Here is an 18755-nt window from a genome sequence, read left to right as displayed (position 1 = left end):
ACTTTTAAATTTTGTAGTATGTTTTATTTTTTCGTTGTGTGTGTATGCACGTGCTATGGTGTGTGCATGTGAGAAAGGCAGAGGACAACTTGCAGGAAGAGTTGGTTCTCTGTGTCCACCTTGTGGGTCCAACGGATAGGACTCAGGTCATCAGGTCTGGCAGCAAACATCTTTACCGGCTGAGCCACCTCTCCATTGAGATCTTGTTTTGGATTTTGATTTGTCATTTGAGACGTGGTCTTACTATGTAGCTCTGGCTGGTCTCAAACTAATGGTAACCCAGCTGCCTCAGTTTGCCAAATGCTAGGTCAAACCCTTTCTTAGTCTGTATCTCCAGCTTTCTGTGGCAGCTTCACTTTGGATTACCCCATCATCTCAGTCTTAATGTGCTCCAAACCTTTCAGTTTCTTCCTTTGACTTCCTTATCTCTGTGAGTGTATGTGTGTGTGTGTGTGTGTGTGTGTGTGTGTGTGTGTGTGTGTGTGTACATTGCTTAGGACAAAGCTGAGAACTTTGTGTATGCTAGGCAAATGCTTCTATTGAATACATCCCCAGTTCTGACTTCCCTTTTAGAGAATTTCAGGAGGATGTTTGCTTCTAACAGGATCCCTTAAGAAACCTCCTTCGACTCTAATTTGTCAAAATGAGAGTGCTTGGCTGATAAATTGGACCAGATTGCTCCCCTTTACCTAGATCTGATACAGACTTCTAAATTTGTTCTCTAGTCTATTCTCTGATCCCAGAACATCCTCTTCTCCAAGTATACTTAAATACACTACCTGTACAAGGACTTCATTGATGAGATAGCCACTGACGTTCTCTTCTCTTTCAGAGTCTGCAGCCCTTGTCTGTGACCCTGTGACCCAGGCTCCTGACTACTAGTTTTATGTCATCTTGACATCTGAGAGGAAGGAACCTCAGTTGACAAAATGTTGCCATAAAGACTGAGCTGTAGGCACGCCTATAGAGCATTTTCTTAGTTAATGATTGATGGGGGAGGGCCAGGTCATGATGGTTAGTATTACCCTGAGCTGGTGGTCCTAGGTTCTATAAGCAAGCAAGCTGAGCAAGCCATGATGAGCAAGCCAGTAAGCAACACCCTCCCTGGCCTCTGCATCTGCTTCTGCTTCCAGGTTCCTGCCTTGGCTTCCCTCAATGGTCTGTGACTCATAATATGTAGGTCAAATAAACCCTTTCTATTCCAAATTGCTTTTGGTTATGGTGTTTCATCACAACTATAGTCACCCTAATAAGACAAACAGCCAGAAGGGTGAAACCAGAACTGCACATACTGCAGTATGCATGGCTTTGACTACATGGGAGATGATACTCTAAGCACCTGAACCAATGCTCTTCTAAGTAGCATCTCAAGTCCACTAACTTGCTTGCCTGTTAGTAGTATGTACTGGCTGTTCTTATGTCAACTTGACACATGAACTAGAGGTATCTGAAAAGAGGAAAACTTAATTGAGAAAATGCCTCCATCAAATCCAGCTATAAGGCATTTTCTTAATTATTGATTGATGGAGGAGGGCACAGCCCATTGTGGATGGTTCAATTCCTGGACTGGTGGTCCTGGGTTCTAAAGAAAGCAGGCTAAGCAACCCATGGGGAGCAAGCCAGTAAGCAGCATCCTCCATGGCCTCTGCATCAGCCCCTGCCTCCAGGTTTCTGCCCTGTTTGAGTTCCTGTCCTGACTTCCTTCAATGATGAACATGGAAGTGTAAGCCGAATAAACCCTTCCCTCCCCAACTTGCTTTTTGGTCGTGGTATATTGTTGCAGCAATAGAAACCCTAACTAAGACACAGGACAAATTCCAGGTCCTACCTTGAACTTCTGTGACAATCTTGGGGGTGAGGAGACACACAGAGGTTTAAGAACCATTTGCTTCTGCCGGGCCTGATGAGGCAGGCCTGCAATCCCGGCTTCTCAGAAGGGTAAGGCAGGAAAATGGCAAGAGACCTGCCTGCCTGGGCAACTTGGGTGGGCCTATCTCAAAATAAAAGTTTTAAAAGAGCACCAGGCATGGTTGAGGACCCACTTTGGGTGGCTGATGCAGGAGGATTACTACAAATTCCAGGTCAATTTGGTCTAATAGTAAGTTCCAGGCTAGCCCAGGTTACTCAGTGAGATCTTGGGTCAAACACATTAAGATTCTAGATAGAATAACTGAATGGAATCAGTTTGCTATGTCTGTTGAAAGGCACCACAGTGCCCTGGGAGGTAGAATGGAGGGTTTAAAACAAGCTTATAGACATACAGCTTCTGCCCACCATGGGCCCTGGATGCTTGCAGCCAGTCAGACTCTCCAGCCTTTGCTCTCACCTTCTTTTTCTGCCTATCTCACTCTCCCAAACCCTTGGTGCCTCCTTCTGTGATGACTCAGCATCACATGAATACACCAGTGTAGGCACTACAGTTCAAGAACGCATCCATGAAAATTTCATGTGTAGGGGGTAGGGTGCATGTTTGTGTGGGGGAAGGCAAGAGATGTATTCGAGAATGTGTAGAGGCCAGAGGTCAGAGGTCAGTTCCCCTCAGACACCATCCACCCTTTTTCTTTTGAGACAGGGTCTCTCACTGGGACCTGGGGCTTGATGATGGCTAGGCTGCCTGGCCATCTACCTCCCTAGCACTGGGATTACACACAGACTCTACCATGCATGGCTTTTTGCCTTTTTTTTTTTTAATTTTTTGAGACAGGCTTTCTCTGCATAGTTTTGGTGCCTGTCCTGGATCTTGCTCTGTAGCCCAGGCTGGCCTCGAACTCACAGAGATCCACCTGTCTCTGCCTCCCGAGTGCTGGGATTAAAGGCGTGCACCACCACCACCACCGGGCTGGCTTTTTGCTTTTAAATGGGTTCTGAACATTGAACTCAGATCCCCATGTTTGTGGGATGCATACTTTACCGGCTGAACCATCTCCCCATCCCTTGCGGGAAAAGATTTCTCATGTTACAAATTCCTTCTGTCCATCACCTTTCAAACATGACTAATCCATTGTCTAAATGTGGCTTGTTTAAAAAAATTTTTTTAGATAAGTATATGGGTGTTTTGCTTGAATGTTTGTGCAGCACGTGCTTGCATGTCTGATGCGTGTGGAGGCCAGGAGATCCCCTGGGACTGGAGTTACAGACAGTTGTGAGCAGGCACGTAAGTGCTGGGAATGGAACCCAGGTCCCCTGGAAAAGCAGCCAATGCTCTGAACTGCTGAGCCATCTCTCCAGCCCACTGAATTGACTTGTCAATATGGTTTCAATAATACCAATCATTTACTGAATAGCTACCGTTGTTCACAACAACCCAATTAGGAAGGTGCTATTATTTTTACCTTTTTAAAACTTTAATAGTTAGGGAAATTGGAGCCAGGCAAGGTTAGTAACGTGCCAACAATCCTACAGCTAGAAAAATGCAGAGCCAACCTTTGGAACTGAGGTCTGTCGGGTCTGAGTGACCCCTTAACTATATTGTTTTCCTCAAGTTTAAAGGCAATCCAGTATTTGCCAGGCTCCTAGTAGACCCCTGGCACTGAGCCTAATCGTTTAATAGCACACCTGATTAGAGACTTTAAGAACATATTTACATTTCCTTGCCAGGAGAACGGTAACATTAATATAGTTGATCCCTTTGGCAGAGCTGTTCTAAATAAACAGACATTAACAAAAGGCCGCCCACTGAGTTTGCGGGAGCAATGTCCACGGGTAAGGGAGCTTTAAGCTGACACATTTAGATACTTTCCTCTCCCCTCGCTAGTCACTCAATCATCAATGATCTCTGGCTACCTTATGCTTAGAAAGAAACACTCCAGCACGCCTGTCACCTTTCAGATCATCCCAGGCATCCTGACCCCTTTCCTCTTCTAAATCAAACATTCTGGAACACCCGAATCTTGGGCACACCTTTGACCACCTCAGATCAAATGGGATAGTCTAATGCGTCTCAGTTCCCCTATAACAGCCAATTGGAGCAGGGGTTACGCATGTGCTGCATGTGCCTTAGCCTCGTATTGTTGTCCGAAGAGGATGACCTGTTTCCTACGTTGAGTGTAGCTTCTCCATGGCCCCTTGATGTGTGTGTGCATGCCAAGATGGATGTGCAGTCCTGCAGGTGTACCTTTCAGAGGAAAACCTAATTTGTAGGCACCACTCTCGGAAATCCAGGAATAAACTCTGAGTTATTCTCAGACAAAGACAGAGGCAGGAGTTTGCAGAAATGAGCTAGGAAGGAGCTTAAAATACTTCACATTCCAGAAACTCCCTCCCTTCCCCCCCAGGAGACGGCTTTATTCCCGCTCCTTTCTCAGTCTGACTCAGAGGAGCTGAAGCCTGCATAGCTCCAGCTGGCACTGTGTGTGAGTTTAGATAACGACGTTACTGCCTCCGAACTGTCCAGTTGGCTTTTCTGTGAAATGGGGCCATCTTGCCCCCTGCTCTCTAGGTTACTTGTAAAGATGAAGATCTGCAAAGAAGCTAGCATTGATGCCTTTTCCCTGGGTCCTTATCATTCTAGGAGTGCCCAGGGATTCTTTCAAGGTGTGTGTGGAGGGGGCAGGGGGTTTATCCTACAAACCAGTCTTTTGAGAAATGGCCTCAGAACATATACCTCAAACGTACCGGGTCCTGGGTTCTAACACCATCAACTACACCAAAACAAATAAAGAAGCAATTGGGAGGGATTTTGTTTGTTTGTTTTTGATTTTGAGACAGGGTTTCTTTTTTTTTTTTTTTTTTTTTTTTTGGTTTTTTTTTTGGCTTTTCAAGAGAGGGTTTCTATTTCTATGTTTCTATTTCTATGTGTAGCTTTGCGCCTTTCCTAGAACTTACTCTGTAGCCCAGGCTGGCCTCGAACTCACCTCTGCCTCCTGAGTGCTGGGATTAAAGGTGTGCGCCACCATCGTCCGGCCTGCAAATGAGAGTTTTAAGAAAAGCCATCTTTGCCAGGTTTGAGGGCACGTGCCTGTAACCCCAGCATTCTAGAGGTGGAGGCAGGGTGAGTGTGTGTGTGTGTGTGTGCGCGCGCGCGCGCGCGCGTGTGTGTCAGGAGTTCAAGGTCATTCTTGACTACATAGTGAATTCAAGACCAGCCTGGGCTACATGAGATCCTGTCTTAAAATAACAACAACAACAAAAAGACAAGAAAGAAAAAAGAAGCAAGGAAAATGTTTCAGTAATCCTAGTCTGTCTCATAAAGCATCTCAAGGCTAGGAGAGAGAGATAAATGGCTGTGCTTAAGGGCCCTGGGTGCTCTTTTTCCAGAGGACTAGTGTTCAGTTCCCAGTACCACATGGCTGCTCACAACAGTCTGTGACTCTGGTTCCAGGGTATCCAAAGCCCTCTCTCCTGGCCTCTGTAGGTCCAGAACTGCATGTGGTGTAGACATATATGTAGGCAAACACCCATACACATAAAATTTAAAAACAAAAACAACAACAACAAAAAACTTGGAAATCTGAGGAGCTAAGAGCTTTTCTGTTCATTTTTGATGCTACCTGAGATTGAACTCTGGGTTTTGCATGTGCCAGGCAGGTGCTCTACTCCTGAACTATGTCCCAAGCCAACAAGAGAAGCTTCTAGAAGCTTCTTGACCCTACTCAGGCTCCACAGGCATCCAAGCATCAGGCAGGCAATAATGCCCCAACTGTAAGGTAGGATTAGTGGAGACCCAGGCAGCATTCTCTCACTGTGATGGTCATGGCATTTTGAACAGCAACTGTTTTCTTTCCCCAGAGGGCATCTTCCAACCCAGTCCACAGATGCTGCGGGGTGGCAAGCTGATCATGGAACATTTGTCTCACTTCATCCCAGAAAGGGCCAGGCACAGTGGCCCCACACAGAGGCTGTTCCAGCAAACAATTACAGTGGAATTCCTGATGACTTCTTAGCACATCCCATGTTAATCAAACAAGCTGATCAGAATCATGTAATAGGTAACGACCTCTGGTTCTAGGGATAGGCTGAACTCCACTCAAATCCCGATGTACATACTCCTTTCCCAGCTGGGTGGTTTTGCTTAGCTCTGTTTCTTTGTAGAACCTCATCATCTTCAATTGTAGCCCTGGCAAAGTGGGGCTGGCTTAACACACTGTGAGGCAATGCGAAGTGCCCCATGAGGAAGGGCCATGGACAAATGCTCTCATCTTGCACTTAGATCACCTTAATGTGAGAACTCCGGAGAGCCTTAATTTTCCTTCCATTAATTGAGAGAGAGGAAAAAACAAAAAATCATTACACCAGAAATTCTCAGAGAATTGTTTTTAAATTATCCTACAGCCGGGCAGTGGTGGCGCTTACCTTTGATCCCAGCACTCAGGAGGCAGAGGCAGACAGATCTCTGTGAGTTTGAGGCCAGCCTGGTCTACAGAGTGAGTTATAGGACAGCCAGGGCTACACAGAAAAACCTTGTCTCGAGAAACTAGATAGATAGATAGATAGATAGATAGACAGATAGATGAATAAATAAATAAAGTCATCCTACAAATGGGCTTAAGAGGCTGGATATTATTGTTCCACACCTTTAGTCCCGGTACATAGGAGACAGAGGCAGGTAGACTCTCTGAGTTCAAGGCCAGCCTGGTCTACATAGGCCAACCAAGGCTATATAATAAGACCCAGTCTCAAAAGACCACAAACAAGCTGGGCATGATCACTCATGCCTTTAATCTCAGCACGTGGGAGTCAGAGGTAGGCAGATCTCTGAGAATTCCAGGCCAGCCTAGTCTATGTAGTGAATTCCAGGATAGCCAGGATTACGTAGAGAGGTAGACCCTGTCTCAAAATAAAATAACTAATAATCTCTCCCACAAAAAAGACAAAAGTCAAATAAAACAAGAACTTCATAAGAACAGCCCCCATATTAAAGACTAGGGCTATATAACTTAGAAAGAAATTCAAAACCTACAACTTCACTTGAAACCTGAAAAAAAAAAAAACCACTGAAATATTTCCACTCATCTCACAGATAAGGCATCGGGATTCAGAAAGGCAAAAATAAAGGGCCACAGAAGTGGTAGAGCTGGGTTTCAAGTCCTGTAACATACAATTCAGCACTCTGCAATTCACAAGAGAATTTTGTTTTCACTGAGCTCTGAGCAGACAGGGCATTGTTTAGACATGTCTGAAAGGGCATTCAGGGACCCAGAGTGGAATGACCAGGTTAGCAACAGGGTAGAAAAATGCAGCCACCCAGATTGCTTGTGGCTACTCTGAAATAGTTTTCTCTGGTTCAGGAGGACTCAGATGGTATATGCTACCCCCACTCTGAGAGTTTTGAGAAATCTTTTATTAGAAGATGTCCCAGAAGGCAACAGTTTAAAATCAAGCAATTAATGATTACAACTAAATACAAAATTCCAGGTAAACTTGCCTTTCAAAATAAACCAGACCCTTGCAACAGGAGGTTTTTTTGTTTTTTTGTTTTTTTTTCTTGTACAAAACCAGTTAACACCACTTTGCAAAAAGCATACAAAAATACAGTATTAAAAAAAAAAAAAGACTCCCCACAGCACGTAACCCAGCAGCAGCTTATAAAACACAAGCCGTTCAGATGAGTCTTCAGTAGCCTGTTCCCCACTTGTCCTCCCAACATAGTCCCAGGAGTCCCTTGGTGCCTGAAAGTCCTGCCCCAGCAGGCAGAACAGCTTCTTCCAAAGCTTCCTCTAAGACTCTCTGGGGCCATCACGGCTGACCACTTTGCAAGTGTTAGCTGGTTTTGGAGAGCCACAGGTAGTATTTACTGTCTGTCCCCCCCACTGTTCCCCTACTTCCAAACCCAGGGCCAGCAGAAAGAGATCTGCCTTCCTGGGCAGAGTTCTGAAAAGGTTGACTCTTCTTCCAGGCAAAGCTTAGGCTCTCCTGAGGATGCGCACATGACCGATGCTAGCTTGGGTGACTCTGCCCCTTGAGGACTGTACCTAGACCCCACCTGGTGCTGCAGAACACAGCTGGAGCAAAACCCTATCTATCATAGTTAGCTGAGCAGCGCTCCTGGAGGGACCTTGTCAACCCACCAGGAAGTGAGTGTACCTTCCCTGGGGCACTTGATGAATCCAAGCGGTTCCCCTCAGAGTATCTGTAAGGCCCAGATTCTGGGGAAAGGATGTGTGTGGCTCGGGGAACCCAGATGGTGGCTGCAGAGCCAGCAAACTCCTTGAAGTTGCTCAAGAAGGACAGGTTTACACCGTTCCAGCAGAATTTAGACAAAGTCAAGAACTGACTTGAGAGGCAGGTGGGAAAGAGGAAGTGGTCAGGCACTTCCTTCTGAAGCGCCTTATATCTGCCTTGAGAGAAGGTTCCAAGCTGGGCTTCAAATGGCCCTGCAGAAAATACCTGGGCAAAGAACATGTTTGTAAGCCAGGATGCCAAGTCTTCCCCATGACCCATTTTCCTGCGTCCTGGAGAAATATTTCTGCTCTGTATGAAAGGGTGCTGTGGTGCCCATTGCATTAACAAAGGCAGAAAGAAACAAAAACAATCCCTTGTGAGGATAGACAAGTCTCTCTCTGAGATGGCCCAGAGAGCTCTGAGACAAAGACTCTACAGGCCAAGCCCTTTAAATGTTTTCAAAGTCGTAGCATTGAGAGTGGAGGGAAGGGTGTGGCCTAATATGCTAATTAAAGGTTTCCACCCCTCAGCTACTGTAAAGTGTCTGACAGTGAGGTAATGGTCCATGCTGGTCAAGTCTGCAAGCTAGTCTTCACCCAGGACAGCTCACTTGTCTCCTGGAAAACAGAGCCTCGGGGACAGTATCCAGGCCCAGCTGTCCTTGCAGCATCCCCAGAGACACCAGTGGGAGCAGCATCCTTTCCTAGCCCAAAGCTCTAGCACAGTGTGAGATTTCATGCAGGCTGCAGCCCCTGACATCGTCCACCACCTGTTGCATAGCATCTGTCAGCCTTTTCTCCAGAGCTAGTGAGCTAGGCAGACCCCAAGTCTCCTCAGTCAGCTGCCTGCTGAGAAGCCAAAGGCGCCAGAAAAGACAGCACTCCCATGAGTCAGGGAAGGGGGAGAGTTGGGTTTCCCGAGGTTTCCAAGAATGCAAGCCCTTATTGTGTGTGCACTGGCTGCAATGCATTCTGGGATCTACTGTCCAGACTGCCCCCGCTGTAACCAAAATGTGCAAATTACTAAAAGGGAGAGAGAGGTTAAAAAATAAACGTGTGTGTATGACAAAGAAGTCAGGCTTTTTGGTCGGTTAGTAGCCACTGAGGTACGCGATTCTTTTCTGCAGTTGCTGCTGCCGACACCGGAGCTGCCTTTTCTCCGTAGCCATCTTCTTTTCAGCCCCCACCAGAGCTTGCAAGTACTCTAAGGCCTTGCTTAGGATCACGACTTTGGGGGCCTTAGAGCAGCTGGCCAGGGTGGGCACCTGGTCCCGTAGGGCCAGGAACCGCGAACGGAGGTCATTCCTCCTTTTTCGTTCCAAGAAGTTATGGTTCTTCCTCTTGGTCACATCCTCGGTATCAGAACTGACAGGTTTGGGGTGGCAGGACTGGGGAGCCTCGCTTTCTACAGGTGGGGGGCTCACAATCTCTTCCTCCTCCTCTTCTTCCTCTTCTTCCTCTTTCTCCTTGGGAGCTTCTATCTCTGGAGCCTCTTCCTGGGGACCCCTCTCAGGAGCCACCTCCTGAGAGCAACTTTCTGGCGGAAAGCGGGCAGCATAGTTATGCTGTTGTTGGTGGATGGAGATGTGAAAGTGTTTCATGCAGGGGTCCAGGGGGTCTGCTCGCACCGTGATGGTGACTGGCTTTCGGATGTCCAGAGATCGTCTCTTCTCCACCGTCACAACGTCGATTTCTTCGCCTTCTGTGCGGGAAGAGATATGAAGAGAAGAAACATACCCCATGAGGGACACATAGACACACACCCTACAGCCTCAGTTTTCAAGGTCTGGACTTGTGAGCGTAGGTGGCATGTCCATAATTTAGATATCTCCAAACTGAAGTGAGGAAAGAGACCGCCGATTCGTTTGTACTAGGGAAGTGTCAGAGGAAAAGGGGAAATAAATAAGGAAAATATTCTCCAGTTCCCTTCTGAACAACCAAGGCTTGGATAAGAACAAAAGGCAGACCCAAGCCAACAGCCCCCAGTCTGCACAGGCTCTCTCCTCCCCCACTGAGGGGATGGAAAGAGCTACTGGCCTGGGACAAAGTTTAGCTCTAAAGATCTTCCCCATTCGGGCTCTTTCATGCCCCATCAGAATTGTAAATGAGGGGTCTGTGGGCAGAGTTGCCCTTTGTTCCTGCCCAGCACAGCCTGCGCTTGGGAATTGTTACTTTTCACAAGTTATAAATCCTATTATTCCCCCACCTCTCTATTCTGCCATCCTTTCAGCTGAAGATGCAGAGAAGAGGGCTACAGCCGGGTCTCTTTAGCCACAGAGCGGAGAGGAAGCGTTTCCCTCAGGAGCATTTTGTTCCCGGGTTCAATGGGTTTCTAAAGCCATCCATCATTTATAGGTCATCTGCCCCACCCCCACCTCTGGACCAGAAGAGGGTTGGATTTATAATCACAGGTCGCAAGAGCCTCAGGAACTTCACAAAGGTACAAAAACGACCATTTCCCAAGGAGCTGCACCAGAGGCAGAGCGGGAAGAGCAGAGGGACCCAGATAAAAGAGCCAACACGCCAGGGACTCAGAGACACCAAGAAGTAGCCGTACCATTCCCTAGCTGGAAGGTCTGTGAAATGAACCCAACCTGGTCAGGCAATTAGGGAAAGACCTCCTGCCCCCCACATTTTGTAGTCCTCAGCACAGAAGGCCACCTTTAAAGCATTCTGGCCGACAACAGAGGAGCTCCCTTCTCTGCCTCCTTTGCATATCAGGAGGCTTGAGCCCCTTTGTCAGGAAGGTTTCCATTGTGTGGACAATCGCATTATTTCTCCATTAATAAAACCTGACCATTCAGCCCCCTGGCCTCAAAGCCTGTGATTGGCTGGCTAAGCAGTGTTTGGAATGCTGTTTTCCCCGGCCCCTAATCCCTATTGGCTGATCTGTGCAGTCAGTCACACTCCCCACCCCACCCCCTCATTGTTTGCAATCTGTTGCATTTTGTTCTAGGCCATGTGGCCAGAGAGTGAACCAGGAGCCCACAAACAGGTTCCGGTTAAAGGGCAGGTCAGAAAATGATTCAAGTTTCCGTCCATCCCAAACCTTTCATTTTCACTGTTAAATCTCACAGCACAGAAGGCTGTATCTAAGGAAGGTATCATCTAAGACACCATTCTCCTTGGCAGAAAACAGTATCAGATTCCATAAGATAAGGGATGTCCTCAGCTGGACAACCAAGTTCATCCCTCCTCATTTTCAGAAGAAGAAACGGAGGCCCAGATCAGATCCACTCCCTGACACTCCTATAATGGTCTGGATCGCAAATAAAGAACTCCAAACTTCCAGGATGATGATCTTTCTACGCTAACCCTCCTGGTAGAGCTGGATCTTCATTAGTTTCTTGATCTCAAGATTTCCATTTGAGCCGTTAGACAAACACAAGCTCTTGTTGCAGGTCAAAAATGACTTTAACACAACAGATCGAAGAAAAGATGACTTTTAATTTTGTTCTTCTCATTCCCCCCGCCCGTAAATGTACAACATCTTCCACAGCCAATTCCCCAGTTCCCTCTCAAATACCCTTATTAGTTATTCTTTATCGCTGCAGTGAGTTTTCACTGTCTTAGTGAATGTGCCCAAAGCCTCCGTCTGCACCTGCAATAGCATCCTCTCCGGTATTCTTATGAGTAGGGGGCTAAGAGGCTGGGTGGTCTGACCTCCCTTAAGTCTGCCCTTTATCAGGATGGAGGGAGGCCTGGAGCACCATGACCATTATTACCTCAACACCCGTTCTTCTCCCAGAGATGGGACAAAGTAGGAAATCACTGAACATTTGTTGAGTGTAGACGAGCAGCTGAAGCCCACAGATGTATTGGGAGGGAGCGTGGACACCAGCTAAATCCAAAGCAACAGGCCTTTCTCAGATAAGCTACGAGTTAGACCCTCTAACTATCAGGGAAGACTGGGGTAGAGGGTAGGGAAAAAAGCTGGCTAGGCACAGGAGGATGGGGCCCACCCTTCTGATCTCCTGTCTCTAAGCCTCGGTTTTCCCATCTGTTAAGAGGAGCGTTTCCTCTTCCCCCACCTGTCTCACAGGTCACACTGGTGATGAGGGTGCATGAGTGGGAAGCAGTGGAACTGGGATAAGAGAAGGGAATTAGCAACTTGAAGTAAAGCAGGGAGGAGATGGAGGTTTTTGAGAGGATGAAGGCTTTGGTTCTGCACAAAAGGTTCCTTAGTCTTTCCTCCCTTAGGGAAGTGTGAGTTTCTCAGGGAAAGAGGCACAAAAAAGCTTCAAGCTTGGAGTGACTCTTAAGGGAACCCTTTCAGCCTCCCAAGGACAGAAATCCCCTACAGTCCAACCCTAGTATTGTCCTCTCTAAGCGCCAACTCTCACCAAGTCGCCCCTGTCCCCTGGGGCTCCAATCACCATCAGGAGGGACGCTGGCTCCCTCCTCACTTCTCCAAACTGTTTACCAACACACCCACGTGCCAGACAGACACAGCTGGGGGCTACACCGACAGCTTCAGTCAGAAAATGGGGAGGTGATGGGAAGGTTTAAGACCCAATGCTTGACCTCAGACAGCTGTAGAGCTCTGGCCACCCATGGGATGCCTCCCTCTTAGCTAGCCCGGGGTGGTCCTTACCGGAGTCGCTGGGGCTCTCGGACCCGGAGCAGGCCTGAGTCTTGGGTTCGCCCAGCTGACATGGGGTGGCGGGCGCCGGGTTACTGGCTTCCAGGCTGGGAGAGCAGTCCGGGGTGGCGGGCGCTTTGGGCAGGTTCCCCCGGGGCGCGCCTGGGGCGAGCCGGTCGCTCACTACTCTCTCCAGCCGTTCCCGGGCGGAGAAGCCGCTCCACATGCAGTCACGGCGGATGATGGAAGCATAATTCCTGCCCCAAGCTTTCGAATGGCCCCGAGATTCCACCTCGTCCCCGGCACCCCCTCCGGGCCACGGCTCCCCGGGACTAATCCCAGAGGCTGGGTCCCCGGCGCCGGGACCTGAGCCCCAGGGCGGCGACGTGGGGGGCGACGGCACCAGCTCGAATTTCTTCCAGATGTCCTCGCTGGGCGCCGTGGAGCGGTAGAAATCCTCTCCGCAGTCATAGTCGTAGAAATAGTGCTGGTACGAGTCGAAGTCCATGTCCGCTCCCTGCGGGAGGGAAGGGGAGACGTGCTGACTGCGGTGCCAGCCAAGGGAAGAGGCGGCTCCGAGTCCTTCGCCGCAGTCGGTTGCGGGGTTCTGATCCCTCCCCAGGCCCACCGGCCTGCAGCCCGTGCCCTGACCCCTTGTCCCGGGAAGCCTGGCCTGGGGTCAGCACGCTCAGGACAGCTCGCAGCAGGCGGACCAAGCTGCGGGGAGCGAGTTCAAAGCAAACTTTGCCAGCACCGCCCGGAGCGCAGCTCTTGGGGCACAGCAGGGCCGGGCGGGGGCGCGCTGTCTCGAAGGCAGCCTGCAGCCTTGCAGCCCGCCCGTCCCCCTGGGACCCGCTCCCGGGCCACCCGCAGCCTCACCTCGCTCCCGCCGCCCGCCACCTGGAGCGGAGCGGCTCCCCGCCGGCTCGGGGAAGCCCGGCAGCCCGCACACACACACATGCGCGCCACCGAGCGCGCGGCCCCGCACTCACGAGCGCGCCCCCCGCGCGCGCTCCCCCCGCCTCGCTTGCACACAGCAGCCAAGACGCTCCCGGGATCGACGCGGGAGCGCGATCTGCAGGCGCATTGTTTCCCCGACTGCTTTATATCTCGTCGCGTGCCCGGGGCTTGGGGACCAGGAGGGGGGGTGGTCCCTAGGAGACAAGCCCCTCCCCCTCCCGCCCCTCTCTCCGCTGGCGACAGGTGGGGCCGGCCCCACCTCCTGGCTGCACTGGTCGTTTCTATTCTATCCCTTGAAGCCCCCTTAATAAATTGCACGCTGGAGAGCGCAGAGCAGAAGAGCTGATGTAGCCCCGCAGTCTCCTGGTGGAGGCGTGACTCTTCAGAGAGGCTCCTGCGGTCCCAGCGACCTAACTAAAGCCGCTCTCTCCGCCTACTCAGAACCAAGGACTAGAGCTGCTCCCTGCCCCACCCTGCTAGCCTACTTCCCAGGGCGCGCCCCAAAAGGGTTCAGGTGCGTCCCACCCCTGACAGAGGTGGGGTAGGGGTGGGGGGAGGACACACTGCACCTCCACCGCGCCACCTGGCGGCCCTCTGCTCTGAACCCGGGCTTCTTCAACCCCTTGCTTCAGCAACCGTTAGCCCCTTTCTTAGCTCCGTGACTCAAACCTGAATAGCAAGTGCAGATTCTGGGTTATGAAGCCTGCAGCACATAACCTCTCTGAGCCTCGGTTTCACGTGTGAGATAACCTCATAAGGTCGCCTGGGAGAATTTGTTTACTAAAAAGAGCGTCTTGGGAAGGGGCATGAGAGAATGTGAACAGCCCCAGCACCGGCTTAGCCCCGAGGAGGGTAGTGAGATGCCTGCTCCAGGTCATAGCTGACACTTGAGACTCCTCCTTCACTGTCCTGACTCTCAATAGTCATCCTCTGCACAAAACTCTCCTAAGAGCCATTCTAGAGATTGGGCTCTAGGAGTGTGGTAACTTCATTCTGGCCCCTATGTTGCACTTCCTTGATTCTGTGGAATCAAGGTATTTGAATCTTTGCCTGGAATCCCTGGCCAAGATGATGACTATACAATTCCTTTGTGTTATCATACACAGGCTACCTTCGGAGAGAGGAAGAAACTAGCTATACAGCCTGAGATTTAGGTCCAAGGAACTTAGGATAGCAGCCAACACATCTAGAATCTTCCACCTGGCATCAAGGTCTGGTGTCTGGTTGTCTGCCATCTTTCTCTTCCTCCCACACTTTTTGTCTAACTACTCCAAACTCCACGCTGTTGCCATCCTCACAGACTGAAGCCAGAAGTACAAACACTTCCCTTTGTTTGGGGGCTGGGGAAAGGAGGTGTGAGATGACCCATGAGTTGGGTGAGAAGGCAGGGGTGTGTGTGACTCTTTCCATTTGTTGTGTCTAAGGTGTGTGGGGGACATCCTTGAAAGCAGGAATCGGCTCTCAGTTGCTTTGTAACCCCTGCACCTAGAATAACTCCTGGCAATATTTATGCACTGACTTCTGAGTGACCTAGCCAAACAGATTTTATTGAGACAGCCTGTGTGCCCTGTTCTGTGCTGAACCAAGAGGCCCAGAAAAGGCTCCAAGTTTGATTGCAGCTCTGGTGCAGAGGGATTAGACTGCCTTTTGGTGTCTTGTTCTCAAGCTTGGTATTATTGGGGTGGTTGCAGTATTGGCCAGGGGTTTTGGTTGCAATAGCAGAAACCAATATAAGCAGGAAAATAACTTTATAGGGAGAATTTGTTGCATAGAATTCATAGGAGGCTGGGAATCTATGTTTGGAAAATGGATCTAGTTGGTTATTCATTTTGTTCAAATTTTTTTCCTTTATTTTGAGACAGAATGTCATTCTGTTGTCCAGGCTGGCCAGGTATGGTGGCTTATGCTGTAATCCCAACACAAACTTCTAATTCGATAACACAAGGACATGCCAGTTCCCTTCCTGGAGACAATCTAGCCTGTCACTTGATTAAAGATTTTAATGTAATGAGGGCACAATGGCACACACCTGTAGTCCTAGCTACTTGGGATGCTGACCACCAGAGGATCACTTGAGCATTGGGCAACATACTGAAAACCTATCTCAAAAAATTTTTTTTTCCTTCAGTGGTGGGAATTGAACCTAGGGCCTGAGACAGGCTGGACAAAGATTCTACCACTGAGCCATATCCCCAGATCAATGGTATTAATATAACTAAGAAAGTATTGGTGCTAGTCAATTAGTGCTGTGTCTGAGCGGCAGAGAAAGCCAGAGATCACAGAGCTGCCACAGTAATCACCAGCATTATCCATCAAGATGTCTCTGGCTACAAAAATTCTGGTCCAGAGACCAGGGAGATGGAGGCATCATACTTTGAAGCCACCCAGTTCGTGCCTGACCTTACTTACGCTCTGGATCACCCAGCAATCCTCTGAAAGCTGTTCTGCTCCCCATGTAAATCGGCCCACTGGGAGAGGATGCACTCAGCAACAGAGAAATCCAGTCTGTTCCAAAGCCCCACTTCCCCTTATAAATTAATGAATTGGCATCTGATTTGAAATATCAGTCTCAGGAGCCTGGTTAATGTGTGTCTGTTCCGAGGAGACGTTGCTGCTTTTAGGACTAACAACTGTGGTTTCTGAGTTAATGTCTGGACCCAGAACTGTGATACATTCACCAAGGTAACAAATGTTACCCTGGAGACATCCAAATTATCTGCAATTTTGTTGTTGTTGTTGTTGTTCTAACTCATTAAAAAAAATGTTCATATACATGCACACACACACACACACACACACACACACGCACACGGGGGTGTATGTGATAATTTGTGGGGGTCAGTTCTCCCACTGTGTGGGTTCCGGGGATTAAACCTTGAGTCTGGCAGTAGGTCCTTTTACCCACTGAGCCATCTAACCAGTCCTGATGTTTTGTTTCTATTTCTTTGAGACAGAGTCTCATCCAGCACAGCTTGTCCTTTTTGACCTTACTATGTACATAAGACTGCCTTGAACTCCAGATGCTCTTCTCTCCGCCTCCCATGTGCTGGCATTGCCTGCTTTTTTAAAAATGTTACTTATTTATCTAGGTGAGATTTTTTGTTTGTTTTGTTTTGTTTTGTTTTTGAAACAGAATCTTATTTAACCCAAGCTGGCCTGGGACTGGTGTCAATCCTTCTATCTCAACTTCCCAAGTACTGGAATGATCTATCATTCACTTATTTGTTTCTGTTTTGCTTTGAGACAGGGTCTCACTCTGTAGCCCAGGCTGACTTTGAACTCATGGCAATCCTAAGGAAAAGGTGTGTGTGTGTGTGGTGACTTATGCATTTAGTTGCAGATAACCATATAGTCAAAATAGCATGGATATTAACTATTTGTTTACTTAAAAACTGAGGGCTGGTTAGGTAACTCAGAGTGTGCATTTGGCCTTCAAGCCTGAGGACCTGAGGACTGTATTTAATTTAACTGTATTATTGCCTGTATAGTTGGGGGTATGTGTGTGAGGGCTGACATGCTTGTCACTGCCTATGAGTGTGTGGGTCCAAGGACAACTTTTGGGGGTCAGTTTACTTCTTCCACTGTGGGCTCCTGGGTATCAAATTCAGGTGGTCAGGTTTGAATGGCAAGTGTTGTTACCTGATGAACTATCTTGCCCACTTGGCTTACCCCCCCCCCCCCCGAGTGTGTGTGTGTGTGTGTGTGTGTATGTGTTACCAGCCCAACTTTACCACTCCTTTTTAAACATTTCTTCAGCATTAAATTGCTTCATTTTTCTTTTGTTTCTATGTACCTATTAGGTTGAAACACCCGCCTCCCATTCACACCAGCTACAAAGATTGCTTCATTCCGTCCAACATACCTGGTTATCAATTTGTCAGTTACATTTCTCTTTTCTTGGAATTACTGTCTGGGAACCATTTGTCTTCCTACTGGAATCCGAACTTAGTGGTTTCCTGGCCAGCTTCACCACTCTCAGCCTAGAACTTCCCTTCTCTCTCATTCTGGAAATCCCCGCTGCTTCTCTCCTGTGTTGATGGCCTGTCATCTAGAGCTCATTTCTTCCTCTTTCTTGATTTACTTCCTCACTCTAGTGAAGCACATCATCCAACATCTGCCTGAGAAAGTGTACTTGGAACGAAAAGATTCTGAGATGCAGCCTTTCTGAAATGGTTTATTGTTTATTACACCCTCGATTTGGGTGGCTAGTTTGGCTTGGTATAAAATTTTAGATTTCCCCTGAGAATTATAAAGGTGTTGCTTTCTTGTTTCCTAGCAACCAGTGCTGTACTGAGAAGACCAACATCATGTGTTCTACAAGCCTTTGTATGTCATCTGTCTTTCTGAGCTCTTTGAGCTTGTACTCTGTCTCTGGCATTCTGAAGTCAACAATGTGCTCTTGTGTGGGTCTATTGTAATAAAGAATTTGACTAGACTTTGTCCCAGGGAGGCAGGAAGCGAGTCTTGGAATTCCCCAAGTATCAGAATTGTCTTCGTTATCACAGAGGCCCTGATAGTTTGTACTAATAAGGTGATTCACTGTAGACCCTTACATAGTTTAAGATGACACATGCCGGAGAACCCAACCATGTGATTAAAAATTGGTGCTTTGAGCCATCTGATATTAATCTAATCTCTGGGGAAGGTGATATAGAACTAGAGTTGAGTTCAGTCATTTGGATAATGATCCCAGTGATGACACCTACCATAGCATGAACTCCCCATTCAAACTACGAACAATGAACCTCACAATTTTTTTTTTTTTTAAAGATTTATTTATTTATTATGTATACAGTGTTCTGTCTGCACATATCCCTGCAGGCCAGAAGAGGGTGCCAGATCTCATTACAGATGGTTGTGAGCCACCATGTGGTTGCTGGGAATTGAACTCAGGACCTTTGGAAGAACAAACAGTGCTCTTAACCTCTGAGCCATCTCTCCAGCCCGAACCTCACAATTTTTGTGGGCTTACTAATTTATTCTTTTTTTGCCATTATAGTTTTTATTTCCTAAATGTTTTTTTTTTTAATTTCCTAAATGTTCCCTCTTCTCCTCTTCTCTCCTTACTTGCTCTTTTCTGTTTTTGTTTTGTTTTGTTTCAGACAGAGTTTGCC

At 48.2% G+C, this 18755-nt stretch overlaps 1 protein-coding gene across 2 annotated transcripts; it reads right to left on the bottom strand.

The window, feature by feature from the left end:
* Positions 1-7256: 7256 nt before the first annotated feature.
* On the bottom strand, positions 7257-13782 carry Mycl (MYCL proto-oncogene, bHLH transcription factor). Of its 2 annotated transcripts, XM_059256099.1 has the most exons (3): positions 13561-13782; positions 12694-13198; positions 7257-9801 (listed from the first exon to the last, which is right to left on the bottom strand). In XM_059256099.1, exons 1-3 carry the CDS (start codon positions 13639-13641, stop codon positions 9191-9193), a joined length of 1197 nt encoding a protein of 398 aa, XP_059112082.1. In that variant the 5' UTR covers positions 13642-13782; the 3' UTR covers positions 7257-9190. The 2 variants fall into 2 exon arrangements, with proteins under 2 accessions (XP_059112082.1, XP_059112081.1); XM_059256098.1 differs by lacking the exon at positions 13561-13782 and having other exon boundaries at positions 12694-13229.
* Between the last annotated feature and the right edge of the window lie 4973 nt (positions 13783-18755).

The sequence above is a fragment of the Peromyscus eremicus genome, chromosome 2, assembly GCF_949786415.1.
Source record: "Peromyscus eremicus chromosome 2, PerEre_H2_v1, whole genome shotgun sequence".
Taxonomy (NCBI): domain Eukaryota; kingdom Metazoa; phylum Chordata; class Mammalia; order Rodentia; family Cricetidae; genus Peromyscus; species Peromyscus eremicus.
The sequence above is the reverse complement of the archived record's forward strand: the minus strand, read 5'-3'. Positions and strand labels throughout refer to the sequence as shown.

Coding starts and splice junctions, on each gene's coding strand:
- Mycl (XM_059256099.1), bottom strand. CDS start 13,641: ATGTGTGTGTGTGCGGGCTGCCGGGCTTCCCCGAGCCGGCGGGGAGCC. Junction 13,199..13,560: donor TGGCGGGCGGCGGGAGCGAG/GTGAGGCTGCGG, acceptor TCCCTCCCGCAG/GGAGCGGACATGGACTTCGA. Junction 9,802..12,693: donor CGAGAGCCCCAGCGACTCCG/GTAAGGACCACC, acceptor CTTCCCGCACAG/AAGGCGAAGAAATCGACGTT.